We start from the raw sequence: 26,946 nt of genomic DNA on the forward strand, positions 1-26,946 counted from the left end.
CTCAGTAAATGTTGGCCCGGAAAGGTCTGCAGCTGCCGTTGCTTGACTGATGTTCAGTCAATACCAGCAAGGCCTTTGCTGGTGAACTCGATACTATCAGAAGCACTGACCTACATTCACAACCCAAGTATTTGTTCTATGAATTTTATTCATTTATTCCCAACAGTCAATTTGCTTCATTTGTAACATTTCACCATACTGCACTACCTCCAGTATGTTTATGAAGATGTTAGATTTTTTTCCCCCCCCATGTGCTGCCATATTAATCTAAATTGCTCAGGGCCTTCAAAAGCAGAAGCTCTGGCCCATGGAACTTGAATTGTACTGGTTCGCCCTGAGCAGACGCATCTCACTTCAAATTAAGTACAGAATAACTAAAAAATGGTGACAGAATGATACTTGTGATAGTGAGATTGAATGCATGACAAACAATGCAGACAAAAAAAAATCCTGGTGTGGCCTCTGGCTAAATCAGGTCAAACTCATTTTTGTCACGGTCCGCATCGTAATCATGGAAACACAAACGGAAGACTACCAGAAGTAATCGTAATGGATCACCACAGTACCATGAATTACAAGCTTAATTTGTTCCATGACTAGGCTGGCAACCTAACTCCTTACCATTCCTGTTTTTTTTTACACCTGTCTGATTTAAATGCTTGCTGAGTCTGCAGATATCAGCAATACATGAGGGATCACTGCATAGAGTTTGCCGGAGCATTTACGCCATCTTGTAGCTACTTTCCCGGTCATGTTATCGATACACTTAAAATACTGAGTTCCTGGAAATTTGAATAATCTGTCTTTCTGTGCTTGCATCCACACAAATTAGTTTCCCAAAATTCGCCTCCAGAAAAAAAATAGACTAAATGAAGAGTCTTGTACACAGTACCATTATTTTCTATTTCATTTTGGTGTTGCACTTATTTGAGTTGAGTTGTATTGCACACTGTTAGTTCAACTCTGACTATAGAGTGTCATTGGTGTAGTCACATCTTGGCCAGTTTCTTTGTGTTGCATCACAATTTACCGACTGAGTCAGCTGTAATTGTGCCTTTCTGCTGGAAACTTTGCTTGACCACGCTCTTTCATAATTTCAGTCAAACAAGTTCCAAGTCAAAAAATTGGCAACTTCAGTCGGAATACTTGACCGATTCAGACTGGCGTTGCCAATTTCAGGACTTGGAACTTGTTTGACTGAAATGGTCAAGTTATATAACTCGAATCCAATGCCTTTGCATGCTGGAAACTTGAAACGCAATTTGGGTTTTCCATCAGGACTGTGATACCACACATCAAAATGGCTTTTTCAAATGAAAGCCGTCTCCGTCCCAGGAAAAAAGAACTCTGACAGTTCTGCCAACAACAGTGTTAAAGTAGAGCAATCAGAATTGGGTCAGAGCTGGTTTTGATACATAGAAGTAGCTGAGGTCGTGAACCAGGAAGCATAGAGTGAATTTGACATTTATAAATTGAGTTGAACTATTCTGAATTAATTAACAAAAACTTCTCCAATTAATTATCTGAAATCTCCATTTAATTATCTGAAAAAATAAAAAATTCAAGTACATATCTTCATGAAAGAGAAACGCTATTTTATGTGTAGATATAGCTATTGTACTGTATATAATTGACAGAAATTTTAATTTTTACTTTAGTACTTAAGTACAGTGCCCAGTCCATATTTTTTTACTTTTACCTAAGTACATGACTTTTTTTAAAAAAAATTCAATGTGTATGCACGTAAACAAGTCAATTACTTACAAAGGTAAGTAACTTGAAAAAATAAAAGCACTATTTAATTTGTGAGCATTAAAAAAAAATTGTTAGCGAAAAGAATCAACTTTGCATACTTACAAATAATCATCTCACCTTTAACAACAAACATTATAATAATATAGTGTTTAATTGGTACTTCTGCTTTTCCAGAGTAATTTTACTCAAAAGTATTTTTCCGACCTCTGTGGCTGCCAGTGATCACAAGCTCGGTAGCTAGGTAGATGTAACCATGTATGAATCAGCATAGTGTCACTTCTCGTTCTCAAAGATTTATTATTACTGCAGAGGCATTGCACTGTTACATGCAAAGGGTCAGGGTGAAGCTAATTTAACTGCAGGTTGGAGGACCTTCAAATACTCCTCCGGCTGATACTGTCAACTGGTGTTGTGCGCGTGCGTGCGTGCGTGCGTGTGCAGGACATGTGGACATGCACACGAGGTCATGCAGGACACGTTGTTGTCTCATGGTACCCATCAAATAGACTAAAAAACTGCTAAAAATGGACAACCCTGAGAGAACAAACATATAGCATATCAAAAGTCAGTGAATAAGTGACTAGCTTGTGATAAGGAATAGCCATGGGTGAATCTTGTTACCTTGTTTTCCCCCGTGGCAGGCTGTGCCGCCGACCAGCTGCCTTTGGCCCAGATTCCTCAGGAGCATGCTGAGAGAGGTTTAGGAACAGGTTTAGGAACAAATAAAACACTGATCCAAGTGTACTCTGTGCATCATGACAGCCTCTCCCTCCTAATTGTCTTTCTGTTTGTTTAAGACATAAAAAAAGGTTTACATTTTTTAACTTTTAAAGCAGTTGGTGACATGCTAGGCTCGACAGGATAACATGTGAACATGTGAAGTACTTTAATATGGTAGAAAAGAATCAGAATTATCTTCATTGGCCAATAGGTTCAAACCCACAAAAAATGTCTCTGCTAGTTGGAACTGCTCTAATCGTACAGCAAAAAGCCACAATCCCAAAATATACATTAAGGACACGGGTGTCAAACTCGGGGCCTGGGGCCAGATCTGATCCGGCCTATCATTTTATGTGATTTTCAAGTATTTGTTCCAGCTATTCTATATCATCGAGCACAACTTTGCCCAACAAGGATACACAAGAAAAAAACTTTTAATCACTGAATGAAATACAAATATAATGTGCAACCCTTAAAATTATTGAAATAGAATCATACATATGTCTGTGAAGCTTGAAGCAATGCATACAGCCAGGTTAAAACTTTTTTTTGTACAGTACAATTGACTATATTTAAGAGCGGTGTTAACCACCAAACTGCATATTGTTAGAGTAGATTGCCGTAAGGAATATACTTTTGAAGAAGTCGAATTCTGTTTTGTTTCCCAATGTAACAGTCAAGTTGTTGTCATCCAATAGTGTGGTGCCTTGTGAACTTTCCCCTAGAAAACTCTGAGAGCACGCCTCCTCTTCCCTCTGTGTTGGGATGCAGGAGATTCCGTTTGACCTCGCTGGCACTCGACTGTTTTTTTACTTGGATCGGATCGTGGTCCTTTTTTTTTAAATGTCTGATTAGTCCTGCCCGGAATAGAGCAGCTTTTTCTAGGCAGGGGCAGAAGGACGAATAAACAATAAACCTGGACTTTTACACGACATTTGTCACAGTGGGAGTCCACAGTACTTTCCAAAAACAGCATCCATTCAGTCTGACTGAGAGTGGACTTTGTCCAGTGTGCTTTGCAGAGTTCTTTTTTTTCCTAGAAATGTTTGGACGTATGAGCCAGCTTGGTGGACCGCTGCTTTGTGTCTCTGCCTCATACTAGTTCTGAGGTTGGGGGTTCGAATTTATGCTCTGTCTTTGCTGTGTGAATTTCCAATGTCTTTGTGGGTTTCCTTTGCCTTCCTTTCATATTCCAAAAGCATGAACCAAGAATATAGGTTTCGTGAAGCATCTCTATAGCAGCAGTTCTCAACTGTTGTCATCCTTGGACTTGCAGTCTGCTATTTTTGCTTACTCATGACCTACTTTTATAGAAGTGAAGAATGATAAAGACAATATATATAGTTTTAAAATAGCCTCAGAAAATATATGTACAGTGAACCGAACTACTAGTTTGCTATTTGCAAATTCACTTGAGAGAGTTTTTTTCCCCCTCACTCTACCTTTTATGCAAGACTACTCAAGAGACAGTTTAGTAGAAGAAGTAGAAGTATAAAATGATACATCTGGACTCTTTTCAAATATTTGTATGTCGAGAAGGAGTTTAGCTTGAGTTGTTAGTGGAAAAAGATACTGTGTGGCACATGTGTGTATTTTTGCTCTGCTAAAATGAAATTTACTACATGGGTGTTGAACTCATTTGTGATGCAGGCCACTTTGTAGTCTTGGCTTCCCTCTGAGAGAAATTATGACGGTGAAACCAAAACAAAAATGTTATTTTCGCATCGTATTATGACATATAACACATACATACAAATAAATCGATTAGTAGTTCTGAAATCACAAATCAAGTATTAGTTTGTTTAATTATTGTTCAACTTTCTGTAAAACGGTAGCAAAAAACAATTGCAAACTCTCAAAGTTATTATTTATTTATGATAATTTCAAATTTCAGAACCGATCAAAGACCCTGGTTAAGATTACGTTTAGACAGTAAACACACATGCAAGTGCTTCTCAGAGTACTTTACTAAAACAAATAATGATAATAAAAGGAGAGTGAACACAGATGAAACTGCATAGACAAAAGTTAACAGTAAAATTCAACAATCGCACAAAATATTCTTCAATCTACTAGCTGCCGATCTCTTTTGTGAAAAATCCACTATTTGAGATATTCCTTATTGTACAAAGGCGTACCAAATACAAATACGTGTACTCCAAGTAAAAAGGTTTCTGATGCATTCAGGTCAAAAAACATTTTCCAAATTAAAGCTTGCACGTGAATTAATACATTTAATAGAATATCCTGAGTTTACGACAGATTTCTACTGTGCAGCGAAACGATAATTACAGTAAACAGCCCAAGAACTGAAAAAAAATTAATGAAATTTAAAACAGTAAATACAACAGAACAGATGAAGTAACCTTTTTCAACCGCCAGTTAATTGATTGCATTTTGTTACCTGTGAACTTGTTGTGAGCAAACGCCAGTTGATTGATTGCACTTTGTTACCTGTGAACTTGTGAGCAGCCTGAAATAAGCTTATCTGTTATACGATTAGCGAGAACTGTTTGTAACAGCTGACACGTTACATTGTTTTTGACCCCTTACTCAAATGATATGTTAACTGCATCAATTCACTTGAATAATTTTCTTCTGTTTACAGGTACTTTGCTTTTAGAATGCATTTTTAGTTTGTGGGAACTTTCATTGTTATTGTATAACAAAGACAACCAAATATGAATACCAATGATTAGTTATGTTAAGAAGAAAAATGCGTGTCAAGTGATTCCTGACGACTGTAAAAAGTACTTCCATATGACCCACAAACGTCTTGAGGCGCGGCTGATGTGCTCTCTGACCCACATTTGTGATGAGGTGGCGTGTTATGTAGGCACAATGGATTGGGACCAACCAATGTAGCCAAACCACACAAGGCCTGCTGTTATGCAACAAGTGCTCAAGGTTTCAGATGCAGGCTCCAAAAAATACAGTACAGGCAGCAAACTTGTAGTTATATCTTTTTATTTTCATCAGCAATGGTTATTACACAAGGAGAAATAGATGAAAAATCTTTTTTTTCTTTTTTGGTCGTAGTACAAATAAAAACTATACAGGCAAAAACAAAAAGGCTATTTCCTGAAAATGTGAGTTATCTTCACCGCCACCATCTCCATCTGGACCATGATGGCAAGTTGGCAGTGAGGTAGCCGTAGGCGGTAGATGAAGATGAGGGCGAGGGCCCCTAGGAGGACTGTGAGGAGGGCGGTGAAGAGGCTGGCGGAGGCGGGGTCGAGGCCTCAAACTTGCCCGCGTCGGCGCTTTCGCTGAGCTGTCGCTTGAGAAGCATTTCCCTGGCGATGCAGGTCACCTGACCGTTAGCCACTGTGTAGCTTCCGTTTCTGAAAACAAACAAAGCAGCAGCAGATGAGCGCAAGTACAAAAAGAAAATGACCCAGATCCCAAATTGGGTGTTAAGCCGACAAACAAATCTCACACTGTTGCTGTGAAAGAGTTGAGATTGCTGTATTTGAAAGGTTCTCTGCATTAGGTATGCTAAATAAAAATCACATCGGTTGCACATGATAGAATCTCGGTCAACCGATTCAAGAGAATTTTCAGTTGCTCTGAACCTGGAGTTATTATTTGAACATACGGCTGAGTATCAGCCCCTTTGATTTTGAGACGCTTTCGTTTTGTCTCAGGTTTGCTCAATTACTTACTTTTGGGGTTCGGCTCCAGGTTTCGCAAAGAAAAACGAGGTCCACCAGTGGCCAGAGTCTTGTCTTGGAAGTCCTGCGGGGAGCACATGCAACACTTACAGGAAGTCTGCAAAAACAACTAGAGAAACCCGACGTGGGTCTTGGTGCTACATACCAGGGTGGTGTGGGATGACCTCTCCCGAGAACTCGGCGCTGCTACACGAGCTGCTGCTGGAGGTAGACCCGATGCGCCCTGTACAACACAAATAGTGTGAAACCTCACCTAGTGTTGGGTTGCTGATACCATTTTTTAAATCATTATATTGCACCCAGAGCTGCGAACCTACCCACTTCACAAATTTGGCTTAGCTACACTACTTGCAGTCTCAATTTACAGTATTTCTAATTGCCAAGATTATCCTTGCCTCACGGGAATGTCAATTGAATATATTTAAATAAATAATACCCAAGGAGAGGATGATATTCAAGGATTTGGGCAATTTTCAGTTGAACATTTTTTTTTTTTTTAAACAATTGATTCTTAAAAGTGCAGCGACTGATTATTGATTGATTGATTAGTATTTGCATTTTTTTTTCCAGTTTTTCTCCCTGTGAACCCATTTGCTGAAAAACCCCTGCTCATGGTTTTTGTTCTCTTTCTAAAATGTCACCGGATGATGTCAAAGTCCTGGCTAATAGGAAAGTAATAATTGATGTCAAGGAAGTATATAGAATTGATACATCTCGACTGAGACACAAGCTTTGAGCAATAATTATAGGCAGTTTCAGTACAAATGTTTTGGATAGCAGTCTAGGTTTTAGGTGTGTCGTATTCCTGAAGACGTGACTTACTTCTGTAGTAATCATGGGTGGCGATGAGGGAGCCGCTTGATGGAATTGCTGCCATCTTCAACTTCAAATGGGGAAAACAAGCTGGGTAAAAAGCAGGGGAACCTGAAGGCAAGACAGGAAAAGATAAGTCTGGGCAAGACTATGAATCCCAAGTTGCTTCCAGGTGGACACTGTAAATAAGAAACTCTTCAATTGCTATCAATCTATTAACTCAGCGAAATAAGATTTTAATTGCACAGTACAAGGGGAACAGGTTTCCCTACTTTTCATTTCATCATAAACATGTTGAATCTTTTGTAAGGGCACCGTGCACTGGATTTCAGTGCACGTTCATATATGTGTATATAAATATAGATATAAGGTATTTATGTATATGAAACAGCTGCTTTTGGGAATCTGGTTTCCTCCCTCCTCTAGCACGTGTGGCACGATGCCAACTGCGAGATGGGTTATGGATTAAATGACATTGACTAGGTTTCAAAACGCGGATTACGGTAGTAACTGGCACAACAAAAAAAGTATTTTCAAGCTATAACAAGCAAAGTCACACAAACAGTTACGATAAGGCCCCATTCGAGTGAGATGAGAAAAAAGGATCAAGATGATGTCTGTTGTTATATTGATGCCTAAATGGATATTCTTATACCTACAAAGTAATATTTTTAAGGGTTTTCTGTGTATTTCTTTCCAAAAAAACATAAATGTACAGCAGTATTTTTACTTGAAGGCCAGCTTGGAGTCTTAATGAGCTGATGAAGGCAATGCGGCTTAACTGGATATGAGAAGCAGATGGCTTTGTGGGATTTCATGGAGCAGGTGAGAACATGCTGTACTGGCCACCAGACACAAACAAGACAGCTGCCCAAATTGGGGCATTCATCAATAACAACACCATATGTGTATATATTTGGAGCCACAAAATGCACATAACATGCGCACGAAATACGACATTGGTGGCCATGGCTCCGCACGGACAGTTGGGTAAACAAATGGAGCCCACCTCCTCTTGAAACGATTACGTCAGGCAGATACATTCATTAAATTCGATCTAAGTATGGAAAATTAGCGAAAAAGCAACTCTTAAAAGCCTGTTAGTGTAAGGAATCATTTTTATTTTATTTACATACTATCGAGATGTAGGTTGTTATTTTGCGAGTTTATGGACGTCGTGTATTGTTTTAGGAAAAAAAAATGCACACCATTTCCTTAGCCAGACATCCAAATTACTGCCGGGAGTGATAATGAAAGCCCAAATGAAAAATTTTTTCGTATGTTCCACCGATTGAGGTCAGAACTCCGTTTCTGAATTCCCTTCACTGTAACGTCTCAGTTTTCGTAAACAACAGTGGAGTCGTTGTTTGTGGAGGCTTACCTTCTGTTGAGATTGGAATGCTGTTGTTGGTGGTGGAAGGTTCGGATGGCACAAGAAGCTTCTTAATGGTTCGAACAACCCATTTGTGGATGGACAAATGTGGTGTTGGCCACGCTCGGTCACTCGCTGCACGGCACTGGCGGACAAGGGCGGAGAGACAGCTTTTAATCGCTCCTGGGCCTACGTAGGCTGCGGATGGGCGGGGACTGAGGCATGGCGTGCAGTGGAACGTGATCATCGAGCTCGAGTGGGGAACATGGTGACGGTTTTTTTTGTCACGCACATAGACACAGTCATATGCGGGAATCGAACTGACGGTATCGGCACACAAGACAGGCAAGAGTACCCCTCAGCGACTCCCAACATGGTGACGTTATTGGACGGAAAGAAGCCGCGTTTGGCAACAAAGTCTGTGGACAGTAAAATATCGCTCTGAAATTACACTTGCTTACATCTCTAAAAATAGACTGATACAACCAATAAATAATACAAGTACTGGCGTTTCGACATGGCTTCCCTGGTGGTCTAGTGGTTAGGATTCGGCGCTCTCACCGCCGCGGCCCGGGTTCGATTCCCGGTCAGGGAACGACTATTTTTTGAAAAATGGACGTTAAATTTGTTTTAATACTGGGATGATCATTGATACTATTATAATAGGCCATTAACTTCATGCCTTCCCTGATGGTCTAGTGGTCAGAATTTGGCGCTCTCCCCGCTCCGGCCAGGGTTCGATTCCCGGTCAGTCAATACATTTCCTTATGAAAAATAGACGGCGTTTGATGCCCCCAAACTGGGCTGAACATTGGCAATATTATGATAGGGCCTCAATGCCATAACTTCCCTGGTGGTCTAGTTGTCAGGATTCGGCGCTCTCACCGTCGCGGCTTGGGTTCGAATCCCTTTCAGGGAAGTAATTTCCTTATGAAAAATAGACTTTTCAATGCCCACAAACTGGGCTAAACATTGGCACTAACATGATAGACCCCTAACTCAATGTCCCTGGTGGTCTAGTGGTTAGGATTCAGCGCTCTCACCGCTGCGGCTCGGGTTCGATTCCCGGTCAGGGAATCAATTTGCTTATGATAAATTGATCTCAAATTTGATGCCCCCAAACTGGTCTGAACATTGGCACTATTGTGATAGGTCCTGAACTTCATGTTCCTGGTGGTCGAGTGGTTAGGATTCGGTGCTTTCACAATATTGATCTGTGACGTCACTTGGACACTCCATTAGACACTCCCTGACCGGGAATCGATTTCCTTATGGAAAATAGATGTGAAGTTTGATGCCCCCAAACTGGGCTGAACAATGGCACTATTATGACATGTCTTTAACATCATGTCCTTGATGGTCTAGTGGTTAGGATTCGGCGCTCTCACCGCCGCTACCTGGGTTCGATTCCCGGTCAGGGAATCGATTTCCTTATGGAAAAGAGACGTCAGAATCGATTTCCTTATGGAAAAGAGACGTCATGTTTGATGCCCCCAAACTGGGCTGAACATTAGCACTATTGTGATAGGTCTTGACCTTCAGGTCCCTGGTGATCTAGTGGTTAGGATTAGGCGCGCTCGCCACCGTGACCCGGGTTCGATTCCCAGTCAGGGAATCAATTTCATTATGAAAAATAGACGTCAAATTTGATGCCCCCAAACTCGGCTGACCATTGGCACTATTATAATAGAACCACAAGTTCATCACTTCCTTGGTGGTCTAGTGGTTAGGATTCGACGCTCTCACCGCCGCGGCCCGGGTTCGATTTCTTGACCGGGAATCAATTTCATTATGATAAATTGATCTCAAATTTGAGGCCCCCAAACTGGGCTGAGCATTGGCACTATTCTGATAGGTCCTGAACGTCATGTCCCCGGTGGTCTAGTGGTTAGGATTCGGCGCTCTCGCCGCTGCTGCCCGAGTTCGATTCACGATCAGAGAATCGATTTCCTTATCGAAAATACACGTTGTTTGTTGCCCCCAACCTGGGTTAAACCTTGGCACCATTATGATAGGTCATCAACTGCGTGTCCCTGATGGTCTAGTGGTTAGGATTCGGTGCTCTCACCGCCGCGGCTAGGGTTCGATTACCGGTCAGGGAATCAATTTTCTTATGATAAATTGATCTCAAATTTGATGCCCCCAGACTGGGCTAAACATTGGCACTATTATGATAGATCCCTAATTTAATGTCCCTGATGGTCTAGTGGTTAGGATTCGGCGCTCTCACCGCCGCGGCTCGGGTTCGATTCCCGGTCAGGGAATCAGTTTCCTTATGATAAATTGATCTCAAATTTGATGCCCCCAAACTGGGCTGAACATTGGCACTATTGTGATAGGTCTGAACTCCATGTCCCTGGTTGTTTAGTGGTTAGGATTCGGTGCTTTCGCCACCGTGACCCGGGTTCGATTCCCGGTAAGGACATCATTTTCCTTACGAAAAATAGACGTCTAATTTGATGCCCCCAAACTGGGCTGAACATTGGCACTATTATGATAGATCCCTAACTTCATGTCCCTGATGGTCTAGTGGTTAGGATTCGGCGCTCTCACCGCTGCGGCTCGGGTTCGATTCCCGGTCAGGGAATCAATTTCCTTATGATAAATTGATCTCAAATTTGATGCCCCCAAACTGGGCTGAACATTGGCACTATTCTGATAGGTCTGAACTCCATGTACCTGGTTGTTTAGTGGTTAGGATTCAGTGCTTTCGCCACCGTGACCCGGGTTCGATTCCCGGTAAGGAAATCATTTTCCTTACGAAAAATAGACGTCTAATTTGATGCCCCCAAACTGGGCTGAACATTGGCACTATTATGATAGATCCCTAACTTCATGTCCCTGATGGTCTAGTGGTTAGGATTCGGCGCTCTCACCGCCGCGGCTCGGGTTCGATTCCCGGTCAGGGAATCAATTTCCTTATGATAAATTGATCTCAAATTTGATGCCCCCAAACTGGGCTGAACATTGGCACTATTGTGATAGGTCTGAACTCCATGTCCCTGGTTGTTTAGTGGTTAGGATTCGGTGCTTTCGCCACCGTGACCCGGGTTCGATTCCCGGTACGGAAATCATTTTCCTTACGAAAAATAGACGTCTAATTTGATGCCCCCAAACTGGGCTGAACATTGGCACTATTATGGTAGATTCCCAACTTCATGTCCCTGATGGTCTAGTGGTTAGGATTCGGTGCTCTCACCGCCGCGGCCCGGGTTCGATTCCCCGTCAGGGAATCAATTTCCTTATGATAAATTGATCTCAAATTTGATGCCCCCAAACTGGGCTGAACATTGGCACTATTGTGATAGGTCCTGAACTTCATGTTCCTGGTGGTCGAGTGGTTAGGATTCGGTGCTCTCACAATATTGATCTGTGACGTCACTTGGACACTCCATTAGGTACACCGCCATTTTCAAGTGTACTTAACAACAGGCCACTTTATTAGGGAAATATCATGGTCATAGGTGTCAAACGCTAGTCTTCGGGGCCGCATTCAAACATGTTTTCCAAGATTCCCTCGTTAAGTGCACCTGCGTGAAAAGTTTTTGGTCATTTTCACGTTCTGCAGGAGCTAAAACTTTTCACGCAGGTGCACTTAACGAGGGAATCACACGGACACTCCATTAGGTACGCCGCCATTTTCAAGTGTACCTAATAACAGGCCACTTTATTAGGGAAATATCATGGTCAAAGGTCACAGGTGTCAAGCTCTAGTCCTCGGGGCCGCATTCAAACGTTTTCCAAGATTCCCTCGTTAATTGCACCTGCGTGAAAAGTTTTTGGTCATTTTCACGTTCTGCAGGAGCTAAAACTTTTCACGCAGGTGCACTTAACGAGGGAATCACACGGACACTCCATTAGGTACACCGCCATTTTCAAGTGTACCTAATAACAGGCCACTTTATTAGGGAAATATCATGGTCAAAGGTCACAGGTGTCAAGCTTTAGTCCTTGGGGCCGCATTCCAACATGATTGCCAAGAGTCCCTCGTTAAGTGCACCTGCGTGAAAAGTTTTTGGTCATTTTCACGTTCTACAGGAGCTAAAACTTTTCACGCAGGTGCACTTAACGAGGGAATCACACGGACACTCCATTAGGTACACCGCCATTTTCAAGTGTACCTAATAACAGGCTACTTTATTAGGGAAATATTATGGTCAAAGGTCACAGGTGTTCTGTTATTAGGTACACTTGAAAATGGCGGTGTACCTAATGGAGTGTCCGTGTGATTCCCTCGTTAAGTGCACCTGCGTGAAAAGTTTTAGCTCCTGCAGAACGTGAAAATGACCAAAAACTTTTCACGCAGGTGCACTTAACGAGGGAATCTTGGAAAACATGTTTGAATGCGGCCCCGAAGACTAGAGTTTGACACCTATGACCATGATATTTCCCTAATAAAGTGGCCTGTTGTTAAGTACACTTGAAAATGGCGGTGTACCTAATGGAGTGTCCAAGTGACGTCACAGATCAATATTGTGAGAGCACCGAATCCTAACCACTCGACCACCAGGAACATGAAGTTCAGGACCTATCACAATAGTGCCAATGTTCAGACCAGTTTGGGGGCATCAAATTTGAGATCAATTCATCATAAGGAAATTGATTCCCTGACCGGGAATCGAACCCGGGCCGCGGCGGTGAGAGCGCCGAATCCTAACCACTAGACCATCAGGGACATGAAGTTGGCGATCTATCATAATAGTGCCAATGTTCAGCCCAGTTTGGGGGCATCAAATCAGACGTCTATTTTTCGTAAGGAAAATGATTTCCTTACCGGGAATCGAACCCGGGTCACGGTGGCGAAAGCACCGAATCCTAACCACTAAACAACCAGGGACATGAAGTTCAGACCTATCACAATAGTGCCAATGTTCAGCCCAGTTTGGGGGCATCAAATTTGAGATCAATTTATCATAAGGAAATTGATTCCCTGACCGGGAATCGAACCCGAGCCGCGGCGGTGAGAGCGCCGAATCCTAACCACTAGACCATCAGGGACATGAAGTTGGGGATCTATCATAATAGTGCCAATGTTCAGCCCAGTTTGGGGGCATCAAATTAGACATCTATTTTTTGTAAGGAAAATGATTTCCTTACCAGGAATCGAACCCAAGTCACGGTGGCGAAAGTACCGAATCCTAACCACTAGACCACCAGGGACATGAAGTTCAGACCTATCAGAATAGTGCCAATGTTCAGCCCAGTTTGGGGGCATCAAATTTGAGATCAATTTATCATAAGGAAATTGATTCCCTGACCGGGAATCGAACCCGAGCCACGGCGGTGAGAGCGCCGAATCCTAACCACTAGACCATCAGGGACATGAAGTTGGGTTCTATCATAATAGTGCCAATGTTCAGCCCAGTTTGGGGGCATCAAATTAGACATCTATTTTTTGTAAGGAAAATGATTTCCTTACCAGGAATCGAACCCAAGTCACGGTGGCGAGAGTACCGAATCCTAACCACTAGACCACCAGGGACATGAAGTTCAGACCTATCAGAATAGTGCCAATGTTCAGCCCAGTTTGGGGGCATCAAATTTGAGATCAATTTATCATAAGCAAATTGATTCCCTGACCGGGAATCGAACCCGAGCCGCGGCGGTGAGAGCGCCGAATCCTAACCACTAGACCATCAGGGACATGAAGTTGGGGATCTATCATAATAGTGCCAATGTTCAGCCCAGTTTGGGGGCATCAAATAAGACATCTATTTTTCGTAAGGAAAACGATTTCCTTACCGGGAATCGAACCCAGGTCACGGTGTCGAGAGTACCGAATCCTAACCACTAGACCACCAGGGACCTGCAGCTCAGAACCTATCACAATAGTGCCAATGTTCATCCCAGTTTGGGGGCATATTCGAGATCAATTTATCGTAAGAAAATTGATTCCCGGTCAGGGAATCGAATACGGGCTGCGGCGGTGAGAGCGCCGAATCCTAACCACTAGACCACCAGGGACAAGAAGCTCAGGACCTATCACAATAGTGCTAATGTTCAGCCCAGTTTGGGGGCATCAAATTTGAGCTCGATCATAAGAAAATTGATTCCCTGACCGGGAATCGAACCCGGGCCGCGGCGGTGAGAGCGCCGAATCCTAACCACTAGACCACCAGGGACATGTAGATGAGGTCCTATCATAATAGTGCCAATGTTCAGCCCTGTTTGGGTGCATCAAATTTGACATCTATTTTTCATAAGGAAATTGACTCCTTGAACTAGAATCGAACACGGCCCGCGGCGGTGAGCGCGCCGAATCCTGACCACTAGACCACCAAGAATGCAGATTCATCATAATAGTGCCAAAGTTCGGCCCAGTTTGATGGCATCAAATTTGACAAGTCTTGATAAGGACATTGATTCCCTGAACGGGATTCGAATCCAGGCCGCTATTATGATAAGTCCTCAATTTCATGACCTCGACGTTCTCACCGCTGCAGACGTGCCAACCGGTGTGCAAGATGCTTCCCAAGATGTATTATTTGCGCAATCATCTCAAGGGCCACCGCAACGACGATATAAACTAACGGCAATGAAAAGCCAATATACCAAAAGTCAATTGTAATGTTCCCCATTTATTTATTTAACCAAAGCCACATTTAAAAACAACAAGGTTGACCACCAAAAGTCTGTGCAATCTATTTAAGATACACAAGATGTAAAACAAAGTAACATAACAATACAGAAGAATAAAATACAATATTCAGATAGTCAGTATAATGAGTATATGCATGAAAATGGATGGATGGATGGTTGTGTTAATAAAAGCAATACAATACTGAATACCACAGTAAGAAATAACAAAATAACACCCACAACATATTTAGGGTTGAACAAATCAGGCTTGGAATGAATCAACCACACTTTTGGACTTCATTTTATTCACTATTCGTAACACATTTGACTTTAATTGAAAAATATTTAAGTACAAAAACCCTTATAAATATTAAATTTTTTTGGGATAATGTCGTAAACAAAGTCAGATTTACAGAATGGATTGAAGCATTGAGCAGAAACTCTTTTCATATGTTTGCGCTTTGCTGTTTCACAGACAGACAAAACAATTTGAAAGATTTCATATGTGCAGAAGCACGGGGGTCTTCTTTCAAAGCCAGATGCTTGGCCATTCTTTGTCAAGGTCATCTTCTCCTCTGGAATTCATACATGAAACACAAGGTCCGACATCATACAAAAAAATCATGTGTGCCAGTGATTCTCAAAATTTGAACACCTCTAAAAATACTTCACTGTCCTTTTGTAATCACTGCCTTAATCCACTCACCTTCACACTGCCGACCATTTCCTCAAAAGACTTGAATGTAGAGGAGTGTCTGGGAAGAAAAAGGATATTTTGTTCACATGAATTTGTATTTCTGTTTGCACTAAACAAAAGTACATTGACTCATATTTACCTCATAGATGGCACACTCATGGTGTGGCTCAACGTGCTGCTCATGACAAGACAACGACGGAATTAGACAGTGATGCATTATCATTCCACGTTTAGCATAGATGGTAAAACTTACCGTGGTGGGCTTGGAAGGGGCAGAGCCCTGATTTGTTTGCAGCGTGAACACAAAAAGCAGATGCACAAATGAGTAAGTCATTTTGTTTTACTTGACTTAAGTCAGACTTGAGTGGCCAATTTTAGGATTTGACAAGTTGTGGCTAAAACGTATGAAAGACTCGACTTGATATTCAGAAGACTTGATACATGGCATGACTTGTTTGCTTCTGGAAGAATGGTCCTATAAACACACTCCTAAAACACCAATATCGTGTCATCCGTGACAGAGCAACATTGCACGACTTGTGTAAGCCAAGTCATGACTTGACTGGACATGCTTAAAATTTAATGGGCTTGACATCCGCTTTTGCCACACTTATTTGGGACACGCTTGAAACTTGAAGGTTAAGGCTTGGTACTTGCGCATACAGTATGTGACTAAATTCTTATCCCTGATTATTATTACGTTGGATTGTACGGCAAATTATTGCTGAGGTTGTTTTTTCTTTTAGCTTATAGTATTTTGAGTATTAGTAGAGTAGTATTTGAACATCTGACCCCTGTTCTACTTTCACTGGCCAATCTCTCAGATCGATATCAGCATTTTTTTCCCTGTATCTCCTGCTGCTGCTACTGTTGTAAACAGTAAATATTTGAGGGGGAACTCCAGCGTCCAACTATCCCAGCCTGGCGACAGATGGAACAACACTGCCCCCGTTTGGTATTGCATGGCTAACATGCTTGGCTAACAAATAATATCACATACGGAAAGAGGAACATGCTCTAACTTTCAAAACGCAATGAAGTATTTCTAATCACCTGCTTATTAGAATATCGTTCCGAATATATCCTGCCACTAAAAATGTAATTTGGTTTGCACTCCTTTTGACTGCAGACTTGAAAAAGAACCCCCAGAGGCCATTTTGCCACGATTGTTGGCCCCCTACTGGTCTGTCCGTATGGCTGGATGACTTTGCCAAAAAGTGCCAGGTGGCATTCAGAAGTCAGCTTGTACTTCACTGACCTCATTGTTAAATGCAACAGCTAACGATGACCTGTTCTTTTCTTCACCGTGACATCCCATGTAAGTCATATGTCCTGTACTTTCATGTGGCAGGTAATTGAACCACTTGTGAACAACAACAACACAATTATCTGTAATTGTGTTAATTGAACTGTATCCAAAAAATGAGTGAATCTCAAAGTATATAGTTTTGTGATTTTCTTTCCTTTTCTTTCTCTCACCTGGACATGGCCTGCATGCCGCTAATTATTTAAAACCATTATGAAAGTATCCAATGCAGGGTACCTCATCTCCGCCAGCCTTCTGGTGAGAACCACGCCCACGTTGGACAATGCAGAAGAGGTCACATGACCTGCATGAGTGAGACCTTCCTTGGTTCTCACGCATCTACAGGCAGAAGGAAGTGGCAGGAATAAGAAAAGTGTCCACTTGACACACACAAACATAACAGAAGGCCTGCACATACGCTTTATGCTGGACCTCCCGCTAATACCGCTGCTGCTTGTACTAATTCGGGTTGCAAAGCTATTAACAGAGCACCAATCCTATTGGACTCGGAAAATCCCATCACTTGTTCCATACAGGAAACCTTAACCTGTGAGCACTTGACAACAACAGGGAGTCCCACACACAATTAATTTTTTTCCAAGAAAAACATGTCGAAGAAAACACTCACACGTTGGAGTTGTTGATGTCATCCAGAACTGCAGAAGCTGAGAGATATCTGTAAAGAAACTAACATGTTGACACATCCTATCACTAATCAGAGGGTATTTCCAGGTTATATAATCATGAGCGGATAGTGTATGAGTAGCGTGCAAACGGTGATCCAATTGTTGAAAACATGCAATGAGTGTACTCACGGGGAGGAGGTCTGCACGTCCTGCCAGCCTTTGGACAGGCTCTCCTTGAGGTTAGTGAGAGGGCCCATACCCAGCTGCCTCCTGATATCTGCAGCGGACCTTTCTTTGGTCAGTAGCACCTGCCTGAGAGTCTGAATTTCCTCCTCCATCTAATCACAAAAATGCAGCAAAATGGGTTCAGTGTAGATGCGGCGAGTTTGACGACACTATTCTTTTACTGATAGGTTTAAGGAGGGGGTCAAGAACCCAACCAGGAGTATCTTCAGATTTGGATAAAGAAGATAAAAAAGTCATATGAGCTATGTGGGGTCTCACCTTGGCAAGTTCGAACCTTAAATTGTCCTTGTCCTCGTCGCTTAACTGTGCAGGGGGACATCCATTCCCTGGCATGCTGGAGAAGAAACTCGGGGATGAAGTCTCGCCAAAACCTTTAGAAGAATTATAGAAAGTCTGAGTTGAAGCAATTTTGCGTGTCATCATGTCGAGTGGTCTGCTCATTCTTTCTGGTGAAATCACAAACAAACTTTAAAAATGGTTTGTTGCACAATAGGCTGCAGTCTTGTTTACATTTCAGATGCATGTTATATTTTTTATGTTGTACAAATTTTGAAATCTGTTGAGGGGCTGTTGGTGTGACTTTCTATAAGTTTGGTTGTGAATTGACGCTACAATTAATTTTCCTTGATAGTGTGTAACGATGACACATTTCAGCCGTACTTAATTGACAGTTTTTGCTTGTATTCTCTACATTTGGTTATAGTACATTTTGGATGTACTTGCACTGAGATAGATCCAATGCACACAGAGCTGTCCGCAGTTTTGAACTCAATGCGAGTTGTGGCTAGTGGCTAATGCTACCAGTTGCACACAATGCACACAATGTTAGCTGAGGGAGATAGAAAAAGATAACTATATTCATAAAACTATATTCAATTGGTCATAAATTAGCATATGTGTCAAAAGACATCAAGCAACAAGGCGCTCTTTCTTACCCGGTCGGCTCATGGCTTCGGAAGAGGCTCGACTGTGACTGTTTACATTCAATCAGCTCAAGTGAGATGCGCAACACGCGCACACGCACGGGAACACTTAAGGTATTAATGGCAATAGATTTAACACACCCACATGCGCGACACGCACACTGACGTCATATAAGTGAGTCAAAAGTTAGAAAAAAGTGGGAGTCGCTGATGATGTAGGGGTACACTTGCCTGTCTTGTGTGCCAAAACCGTGAGTTGAATTTCCGCATATGACGTGCGCGCGCGTGCGTGTGAGCGTGCGTACGCGTGCATGTATGTGTGCGTCCCAAAAGTAAAATTATCAATATGCAATGTCCATCAGAGGTTTACAATAATTAAAAAAATTCAAAGGTGAAAATGTGTTTTGTTTTGTTTTTTTTAAACGTGGCAATTTTGGGAATGTTGAAAATCCTCCCCAATGTAAATGTGAACTGTTGAATGTGCCATTAAGAATGAATTGTGAAAATTTTGCCGAAAATGTGTGAATATTCCACAAACAGTGAATTAAAGTGAACAACTAAACTATCTTTTCTTGTGAGTTAAATGTGCATAGCATGCATAAAACAATGAAAGAATGAATTCCATCCCAATGTTTCGGAACATTTATTCACCAACAGCAAATTGAGATCAGTGATCCACATGTTTTCTTCCAGACACACGATAACCATGCTACAACATAAATGTTTCTTGTACTTTACTGTTTTGAGGCGGCCTGTATGCACAACCAACCTGAAGTCCGTTATAAGTCTCCTCGCACAATTGAATGGTTACAATACAACACTGCACCAGTTAAAATGAATTTCCACCACAAAGTATAACATAAATTAACCTCAGTGGATTTGTCATAAAACCAATTCACTATAGTTGCACTCAATACTGTCCTCTTTTGCCGGAGTCATTTTTCAAACACGGATCTGTTGTATTTTTTGTTTCCATTTCTTTAAGTGCATTCAACTTACAACATGTACAGTAGCATCTTCTCAATGGAAAAGCCATGGGACGGGCACTACAGTATGTTTCATCAAGGGGTTACAGGAAACATCATACGAAACATCCATACTGTTAATAGCAGAGGTTGGACAGTCGCACGCAGCTCAGCGCTTGTAAACCATCGAAAACCGTATCGAGCCGAGTGGCAAATGGAAAACTTACAGTACCGTGCGGGATTTGCATATGTGTGGCCATTCATGCAAATCCAAACGATGCAAGTGTGTCAAAACGAAATTCTGGTGGAGATACCGGATCACTGACTGTGCAGATTTAAAGGCGTAGAGGAGCAACAACTCTATTGACAACTAATCGATTATCAAATTAATCGACAACTATTTTGATAATCGATTAATCGTTTCGAGAACTTGTTTAACTGAAACTAGACTAAAATCTTGGAATTTCAGCCTCTCATCGGTAAATTTCTGTTTTCCTCCATGAAAACAGACTGATTATCAAAATAAGATATTTGCTAACCCATGCTTTTAGGATGGAAAACAAAGATCAATAATTTTGCTGATTTTCTGACAAATATTACAGACCAAATCAGAAACTGAATTATTACCTTCATTGTCAAATTGAGTCACTTTGGGTGGAATTTATAGATTTTCTTTATCCGATTAATAGTTGCAGCCCTAAAAACAAATCAACAATGATCACAGATATCACACTTCCAAACACATGAACTTCAAAACAAAAGGAACAATTATATTCCTCTCAAAACAAGATGAACAATTATATTCCTCTCAAAACAATAAAAAAAATTAAGCGGTTGCGGCCATCGGAATTACCGCGCAACAAGATAAATGTAATGTTCTTCCTGACACATGACCTTCTCTTCCAATCTTTCTGTAAAAACAAAAGACAGTCTGCTGATATGACAACATTCCTCTCAGGCATAGAGGACAAAGTGACCCGGACACTGTGAAGCAACTATCAAATAAATGAGAGTGAATTCACGACGGCAGCCACATTTTTTCCGCTGCTTGACAATCGGTTTGTAAGCCCAATGCCACGGAGAGCCACACCGCTCTCAAATCGCACTCCGTACTCACGTAGACATAATTGCACGGAGAGAGTCAAAATGTTGCCAGAGAGGAATTATGCTGCATGCTACACAACAACACACAATGCGGGATTAGTGGGACGCGGGGAGGAATTAGAAAAGAAATGAAAATATGATTTCTTGTCATACTCTGGGCAAATAAATAGGGAGTTTGGGGACGGGAGGGGGTGTAAGGGATGAGTAGTTCCTTTGATGGACCATGCTGACTAGTCCCTGTCCTCTGCATGGGCCTTCCTTGTGAAAGATGGACTCTTTCCCGTCATGGAGGTGGCGCAGGGGAGCAGGTGGGACAGAGGTGAGGAGGGACAGACGGACGGACGGGTGCGGCCGCTTAGTTGAAGCCGGTGTCGGTGTGGTAAGAGTAGTGGCCGTCCGACGTCAGCTGGGTGGTCTCTGTGGCTGTGGGCTGAAGCATGATGGGCTCGCCTCCCACCTCTGCCGGAGACACCAGAAGAAGGGGCGTTGAAATGTTTGGGAACTCTTTCTTTTTAAACATAAAATTAACAAATACAACATGTATAGTACAAAAAACTAATATTAAAACTACAAAAAATAAAGTAAATCAAATATTTTTGGGGAAAAGTACAAAGTAACAAACCCTTCCCCCCCAGAAAACATTAAAAGACAAATTAAAAATCCCGTGACGGTATTAAAGGAGAACTCTGAGTACTGCCAGCCAATGCAGGTTTTTTTTTTTCTTCTGGGACAATTGAGGATTGAGTGGTCTGGTCTAAGTAAACACTGCCCTCTGCTGTCAACTTGCGGTGATTAAATGCTATATTAGTACTTTTCATTTGTTTCTCAAGATTTGTAAAATTGCAGAAACAAAGCAGGCAGGCCTTAAAATGTGTGACTGCAGTGCCATTTTGGTTGCTGCAATTTGAAAGACAATCGACCGAAGATTATTGCTTTTATTTTTGCTGAAACACATCATGTTTAAACGAGTTTTTTTTGTTGACAATAATAGAATAATACATTGCATCTTCTAGAAACTAGTCATTTCTAATGTGACTATTTTACAAACAATAATCATATTATGTTACTTATCTAGTCACTATGCGTTGCTATTGCGGCTAGAATGAGTCACATGGACCCCAGCTTGGCCCTAGCTATTGGCAAGGGAAATTTGCAAATAATTGATGCTCATTATAATTGCCCTGGAAAAAACAAACTTGAATAAGCAGGTGATCAGGTAAAAAAAATAAAAATAAAAGAAAAGACATCAGGGATTGCAGGTTCTAGTTTACTGTATACTGTAAAAGCCTACGAAAAAAGGTGACTGTAAAGCGTAGGCCTCTTGCCACACAGCGAATAAAAAGTTAAAAGGTGCGCGTTGTTCTCACCTCTCTCATCAGATTGCAACTGGGCTTCCAGGTCCTCCGGGGACACGTAAAAATCCTGTTCCTGGCCCTCCCGAGGCCGAGGTTTACATCTTCCGCAGCAGCAGTTGCAGCAGCAGCACAGGCAGCAGCAGAAGTAGCAGCCAGTGGCCAGGCCGCAAAACACAAACAGCGCCTGCAAAAGAGTTCCAGTTTGATGGCCGGCGCGCACGCGTGCACACAAAAGAAAAGAAAAGAAAAAAAAGACAATGTTTGCTTTGCATCCGAGCTTACCTTTGCCCACCAGCTGGAAAGGACAAAATAAGTGTTGACGTTCTCCTCTCCAAACTGCTCAGCCACGTACAGTCCCAACGAGCCGTATTTGTCGTAAATGTTGCGCTTCGTGGGATCATTGAGAATGGCGTGGGCATTGTTTATCTCCTTGAACTTATCTGCCGCTTCTGGATTGTCAGGATTCTTGTCCGGGTGAAACTTCAAAGCCAGTTTCCTGCGGGGAACACAACCAATTCATACATCTATCCAATTTGAAAATTATGATTTTTTTATTTTTTTTTATTTGCTCTCACCTGTAGGATCGCTTGATGTCATCATTCGTGGCAAGTTTTTCCACTCCAAGCACATGGTAGAGAGACTCACCAGCAGTGGACAGAGAGCGCTGCCTCTGATGCTCAGCCATGATGCCTCACGTCCACAGGCTGGAAACACACGCAAACAACTATATGTTGTAAATCATGGATCGTTATCCACGATATGGTCACATGCGAGCTGGATCCTGTCCCAGTTGACTTGAGGCAAGAGGCAATAGACAAGTGATTCCCAATCATTGAGCCATTAGAGACCATCAGGCGCACCATGGGAAATGATCCAATTATAATCCATTGATCTGAAAATTATAATTAACTACAAGTAATGTCTGTCTTAATGTCTATCCTTGTTCCACTACCTGTGCCAGCAAACATATGGTGATAGGGAGGACTATTACATTTTCTCTCACTAGATGGATGAAGGTCCAATCATTCTACCTGTTGCCATTTATACAACAGACGTTTTACAGTATTACAAGATTTTACAGTTAGTAGGTAGTAGATACGGTAAATTCTATGAGATAAAAAATGAGTCTAGACTACCATTTTTTTCAGTGTACAGCAGATCATTTTTGTGACATTCTCATTGGTGCAGGAGTTTTTAACTGTACATATCATTTGTATTGCAGACTCATGTAGTCATTTTTTAAACTGAACACATATAAAGTTTTATTGCAGACTCATGTAGTCATTTGCGTGAGAATGCACAAAAAAACAGTAGGTCCTAAATTTCAAATCATTTCACACCCCCGAACATACATTGCAATGTGTCTACGGAACTGTGGTTTACACAACTGCAAGTCAATGGTCGAGCCTTATTTGATAGTCTACCACCACTAGTTAGAATGACTTGTAATCCCACAACAACCACGAATTAGAATGAATTGTAATCCCTCAACAGGTGGTCAAGGCTAGACACAGCCACCTTAAATCGCACTTTAAACCGCTAAAGCACATTTCTACACGAGCTACCAATGACCACAAGGTCCAGGAACTAACAACTAACCAACAACTAATTGATTATCTAATTATTTACATGATCCACTGTTTATTATAATAACAATTTTGAGAAATGATAGTCATTTTTCTATTTAATGTGTAGTATGAAGAAAAAACAAGCGCTACAATCTTCACGATGCACTGCAGGCCATTTTAGGAGACGATAGTACTTGGGTAGGAAACTCTGATTCAAATGATCAGCTCATCAGCAAGCTCTGAAGACGCTTGATACCGTTAGAGGGATGTGATGCTAGGCTAGACCTCTTTATAAGCCCAATAATGAAGACAGGGAGTGTTGCAAATCAAGTGAGTCAGGTGAGCAATTCAAATCAAATACAACAGATAATGGACCAAGACCAGACGTGAATTCAGGGCAGCAAAATACATCTGCCCTTGATGCAAGCATCGCAAGGTGCAAGTACCACCTAAGGTCACGAAGGGGGTGCATCTACTTATGACACACCATCACGTTAGGTCTGTTCCTGTAACTATGCGGAATCCGAATCCCACTAAAACAGAGGGACTTCCAGGCAGATGTTACCTCCAGCCCTATTTTTTGGCAGGCAAAAAGAAGGCGCCCATAAAGCTCCACCACCACCACCCAAAAGGGTTCTTCTTGTTGGGTGATGTTCACACTGACCATTTTGATACTTTTAAAAACATAATGATTACAATCTTATTCTCTTTGAGCAATTAATACTTATAATAATAAATATATCAGTTATTTAAATATATGTATCATATTTATTTATTCATACATACAGTACATGACATGATATACTGCATTATGAAGTCAAAACTTTGGATATGGCCAACTTTGGTAGGTCTTGAAGACTTGTAGATGAATAATACTTTCCACAGTTGCTTAGTTGCATCCTCTTGCCTTAGGCCTCTGTCAATCATCTGTCCTGCACCAGACTGAAGACTTGTGTTACCTTTGAGAATAATTGTCAATTTTTGTCTATGTGAAGCCCTTTGAGACTGCTTGTGATTTAGGGCTATACAAATAAACTTGACTTGACCATGCAGATGCAGAAGTGGATTGTGTTTAACCCATATTATCCACCAACAAAATTCCAGCAAGCAAATGTTGAGAGGCTAGCAACTCGAGGAAACCATGAGCCACAGTGGCTGATGGGAAAAAAAAGTTCATCCTCAAAGCAAAGGTAAAACTAGGTTCTTCAGTGCAGTGGTCACCAAGCAGCTCGTGGAACATTTGATGCTGGCAGCGCAGATAGACTGGGATTTTTTTGTCTTTTTCATTTTTAGCTGAATATATAGACCCATACATTACAAAAGGTTTCCAAGTTTTCGAGATGAAATGGTGCTGACTGTAGGGCAGCAGCTGGCCCTGTTCTGCCTTGCACTGCTCGGCCAAGCTCTGCAGAGTCAAAGGGGGCCAGTGGTGGATTTATGACACACTCCCGCAGTGCATTTCTTACAATCACTCGTTCACTCGCATTCGAACACGCTTCACTTGTCCCAACGGCCTCCTGGTCGGCGTTACTTCAACATAAAACAGACGACGGATTACGAAAAATAAGTAGTCATCTCGATACAAACGGCGCAGGCCGCAGCAGCTTTGTCAAGACGGCAACAAAAACCCGACAGATTGCGATCAAAATGTCAACGAGTGGGATTAAACGTCGCAAGGAATAATAATCTCCGCGCATCATCGTCGTCATCATCATCATCATCAGCAGCATCCATGTTGGTTCATCCGGGCCTGCTGAGGATGCGAGGCACGGCCGTTGATTTTGCGAAGGGCGCGCGCCGTCGTGTTTTTGCAAAGGCAAAAAGGTCGAAACGGAAAGAAAGAAGACTCACCTTCCACGAAACCAAAGTGTGAGAAGGACAACCAGCGGTGGTCGGGTATCGACGAAGGAAATACGGTCGGTGTCTCGTGACTATGGCTGCATCTCTACGCGGATTTTCAGTGTGTGTGTGTGGCTCCTATTCCAACCATGGACAGCTGCAGCAGAACGTTGGCCCCGCCCCTTACGTTGAACGACGTAACGTGCGCGCTCACGGTGAACGATGCGGGAGGCGGAAGCGTGCGCGTAGAGAGACGTGACAGTAACTGGACTGAAGTTTAACAGTAGTCTTAATACGCAACTCAACTTTATTCGTAGATCACTTAAAATGAACCTATAGAACTCACTTCGGCAACTTTATGTCACGAAGATGTCACCATGAAATGACACCGTATTAACAAACTGTGAATAGTCTTATCAAATAGGTGAGATTTTGACTAACGGAGGATTAGGCTCCCCAAAGGTCCAAGAATAGGCAAACTTACTAATATTCAGGGTTTCGCCTATTACTGTAATTATAATAATAATTATTATTATCAAAATTAAAGAAAATAAAGCAAAGACGACATAAGATGAGAAAATAAGAAAAATCGCTACCTAAGCTTGTTCCTGAATTGTCAACCAACAGGCCATCTGGGAAACTAAAATAAGAAATAATATGACAAAATGTAGTCATCCCTAGTGTTTTCAGGTTAACGAATTGTTGAGTATGTCTTCAAACTAAAAACTGCATAATTTCTTTTGCCAGATTACTTTTCACCCATTTTATAGATATATTCGTAATTAATGTTGACATCATACTGAAAGTGTAAATTTTTAATTTCTCTAATCAATTATTGATGCTTGTGGTAACATGTCAACAATGAATGTTTTTTTTAAACTAGAACTCCACACGTTGCCTTGCCTCGGCAACCGTGACGTCATGGTGTCCACCAATGGCTGAGCTCACGGGAATGACGTAGGTTTCTATCGCGAGGATATCACGTTAGCTTGTCTCATTAGCAGGCCGCCGGCGAAAGCTTCATTTGGCCCGCTCTTGTGCTTTACAGATGTTTTCCTTTCGGAGAAACTAACCACTTGACACCTCCCTCGCGTCTACAAAAAAGGAAATAAACACCGGAGCTCGCGTTGGACGGTAGGTTCCCGGGTAAAAGCGAGCTAACTAGCCGGGCTGTCTACTGCCTGCCTTGGTTGAAGAAATGAGGAAATGGGTTTGTTTTGGGATACGCGCTGGATGTTTACACTAGTTCAGCAATCGAAATCTCTCACCAACCTTCAAAATTCGTTTTATCTCGTCATCATTCCTCATTTGTTATTTTCCCACCCTTCTTATATCCAGCACGTAACATTTTTCTCCTCCGCTGTCCGTTCAGTGATGCTGTAGGTACTTGAAGCGGCCAAACTG

General features: G+C 41.9%; 3 protein-coding genes and 12 non-coding genes across 18 annotated transcripts; 7 read left to right on the top strand and 8 right to left on the bottom strand.

Annotated features, from left to right (window-relative positions):
* Positions 1–5,425: 5,425 nt before the first annotated feature.
* On the bottom strand, positions 5,426–8,512 carry ppdpfa (pancreatic progenitor cell differentiation and proliferation factor a). Of its 2 annotated transcripts, none has more exons than XM_037242503.1 (5): positions 8,344–8,512; positions 6,972–7,073; positions 6,295–6,372; positions 6,141–6,213; positions 5,426–5,819 (listed from the first exon to the last, which is right to left on the bottom strand). In XM_037242503.1, exons 2-5 carry the CDS (start codon positions 7,024–7,026, stop codon positions 5,663–5,665), a joined length of 363 nt encoding a protein of 120 aa, XP_037098398.1. In that variant the 5' UTR covers positions 7,027–7,073; positions 8,344–8,512; the 3' UTR covers positions 5,426–5,662. The 2 variants fall into 2 exon arrangements, with proteins under 2 accessions (XP_037098398.1, XP_037098407.1); XM_037242512.1 differs by having other exon boundaries at positions 6,137–6,213; positions 8,344–8,494.
* Positions 8,513–8,857: 345 nt separating this feature from the next.
* trnae-cuc lies at positions 8,858–8,929 on the top strand. The gene has a single exon. It is a non-coding gene; the product is annotated as a tRNA-Glu (tRNA).
* A 410-nt stretch (positions 8,930–9,339) lies between these two features.
* Positions 9,340–9,411, top strand: trnae-cuc. The gene has a single exon. It is a non-coding gene; the product is annotated as a tRNA-Glu (tRNA).
* Positions 9,412–9,684: 273 nt separating this feature from the next.
* trnae-cuc lies at positions 9,685–9,756 on the top strand. Its single transcript has one exon. It is a non-coding gene; the product is annotated as a tRNA-Glu (tRNA).
* A 770-nt stretch (positions 9,757–10,526) lies between these two features.
* On the top strand, positions 10,527–10,598 carry trnae-cuc. Its single transcript has one exon. It is a non-coding gene; the product is annotated as a tRNA-Glu (tRNA).
* A 251-nt stretch (positions 10,599–10,849) lies between these two features.
* On the top strand, positions 10,850–10,921 carry trnae-cuc. Its single transcript has one exon. It is a non-coding gene; the product is annotated as a tRNA-Glu (tRNA).
* A 251-nt stretch (positions 10,922–11,172) lies between these two features.
* Positions 11,173–11,244, top strand: trnae-cuc. The gene has a single exon. It is a non-coding gene; the product is annotated as a tRNA-Glu (tRNA).
* Positions 11,245–11,495: 251 nt separating this feature from the next.
* trnae-cuc lies at positions 11,496–11,567 on the top strand. The gene has a single exon. It is a non-coding gene; the product is annotated as a tRNA-Glu (tRNA).
* A 1,370-nt stretch (positions 11,568–12,937) lies between these two features.
* trnae-cuc lies at positions 12,938–13,009 on the bottom strand. The gene has a single exon. It is a non-coding gene; the product is annotated as a tRNA-Glu (tRNA).
* Positions 13,010–13,260: 251 nt separating this feature from the next.
* Positions 13,261–13,332, bottom strand: trnae-cuc. Its single transcript has one exon. It is a non-coding gene; the product is annotated as a tRNA-Glu (tRNA).
* A 251-nt stretch (positions 13,333–13,583) lies between these two features.
* On the bottom strand, positions 13,584–13,655 carry trnae-cuc. The gene has a single exon. It is a non-coding gene; the product is annotated as a tRNA-Glu (tRNA).
* A 250-nt stretch (positions 13,656–13,905) lies between these two features.
* trnae-cuc lies at positions 13,906–13,977 on the bottom strand. Its single transcript has one exon. It is a non-coding gene; the product is annotated as a tRNA-Glu (tRNA).
* A 407-nt stretch (positions 13,978–14,384) lies between these two features.
* Positions 14,385–14,456, bottom strand: trnae-cuc. Its single transcript has one exon. It is a non-coding gene; the product is annotated as a tRNA-Glu (tRNA).
* A 438-nt stretch (positions 14,457–14,894) lies between these two features.
* Positions 14,895–18,971, bottom strand: LOC119119432 (tumor protein D54-like). The gene is made up of 9 exons (XM_037245771.1): positions 18,724–18,971; positions 18,047–18,159; positions 17,732–17,880; positions 17,545–17,592; positions 17,154–17,255; positions 15,864–15,890; positions 15,750–15,785; positions 15,620–15,668; positions 14,895–15,488 (listed from the first exon to the last, which is right to left on the bottom strand). Exons 1-9 carry the CDS (start codon positions 18,734–18,736, stop codon positions 15,477–15,479), a joined length of 549 nt encoding a protein of 182 aa, XP_037101666.1. The 5' UTR covers positions 18,737–18,971; the 3' UTR covers positions 14,895–15,476.
* Positions 18,972–20,683: 1,712 nt separating this feature from the next.
* Positions 20,684–26,945, bottom strand: dnajc5aa (DnaJ (Hsp40) homolog, subfamily C, member 5aa). Of its 3 annotated transcripts, none has more exons than XM_037245770.1 (5): positions 26,815–26,945; positions 22,711–22,839; positions 22,418–22,631; positions 22,148–22,319; positions 20,684–21,239 (listed from the first exon to the last, which is right to left on the bottom strand). In XM_037245770.1, the coding sequence occupies exons 2-5, from the start codon at positions 22,818–22,820 to the stop codon at positions 21,136–21,138; spliced, it is 600 nt and encodes a 199-aa protein (XP_037101665.1). In that variant the 5' UTR covers positions 22,821–22,839; positions 26,815–26,945; the 3' UTR covers positions 20,684–21,135. The 3 variants fall into 3 exon arrangements, with proteins under 3 accessions (XP_037101665.1, XP_037101664.1, XP_037101663.1); XM_037245769.1 differs by lacking the exon at positions 26,815–26,945 and adding an exon at positions 26,728–26,749; XM_037245768.1 differs by lacking the exon at positions 26,815–26,945 and adding an exon at positions 25,555–25,729.
* Between the last annotated feature and the right edge of the window lies 1 nt (position 26,946).

Source organism: Syngnathus acus, chromosome 2 (genome assembly GCF_901709675.1).
Source record: "Syngnathus acus chromosome 2, fSynAcu1.2, whole genome shotgun sequence".
NCBI lineage: Eukaryota > Metazoa > Chordata > Actinopteri > Syngnathiformes > Syngnathidae > Syngnathus > Syngnathus acus.

What these genes read in the sequence shown, in the direction of transcription:
- ppdpfa (XM_037242503.1), bottom strand. Translation starts at nt 7,026, where the DNA reads ATGGCAGCAATTCCATCAAGCGGCTCCCTCATCGCCACCCATGATTAC. An exon ending in GGTCATCCCACACCACCCTG is followed by an intron (nt 6,214 to 6,294) that starts GTATGTAGCACC and finishes TGCTCCCCGCAG; the next exon opens with GACTTCCAAGACAAGACTCT. An exon ending in CCTGGAGCCGAACCCCAAAA is followed by an intron (nt 5,820 to 6,140) that starts GTAAGTAATTGA and finishes GTTTGTTTTCAG; the next exon opens with AAACGGAAGCTACACAGTGG.
- LOC119119432 (XM_037245771.1), bottom strand. An exon ending in CCCCTTCCAAGCCCACCACG is followed by an intron (nt 15,786 to 15,863) that starts GTAAGTTTTACC and finishes TGTCATGAGCAG; the next exon opens with CACGTTGAGCCACACCATGA. An exon ending in ATGAGTGTGCCATCTATGAG is followed by an intron (nt 15,669 to 15,749) that starts GTAAATATGAGT and finishes TTTTCTTCCCAG; the next exon opens with ACACTCCTCTACATTCAAGT.
- dnajc5aa (XM_037245770.1), bottom strand. Translation starts at nt 22,820, where the DNA reads ATGGCTGAGCATCAGAGGCAGCGCTCTCTGTCCACTGCTGGTGAGTCT. An exon ending in GACATCAAGCGATCCTACAG is followed by an intron (nt 22,632 to 22,710) that starts GTGAGAGCAAAT and finishes TGTTCCCCGCAG; the next exon opens with GAAACTGGCTTTGAAGTTTC. An exon ending in GTTGCAATCTGATGAGAGAG is followed by an intron (nt 21,240 to 22,147) that starts GTGAGAACAACG and finishes TGTCTCCGGCAG; the next exon opens with AGGTGGGAGGCGAGCCCATC.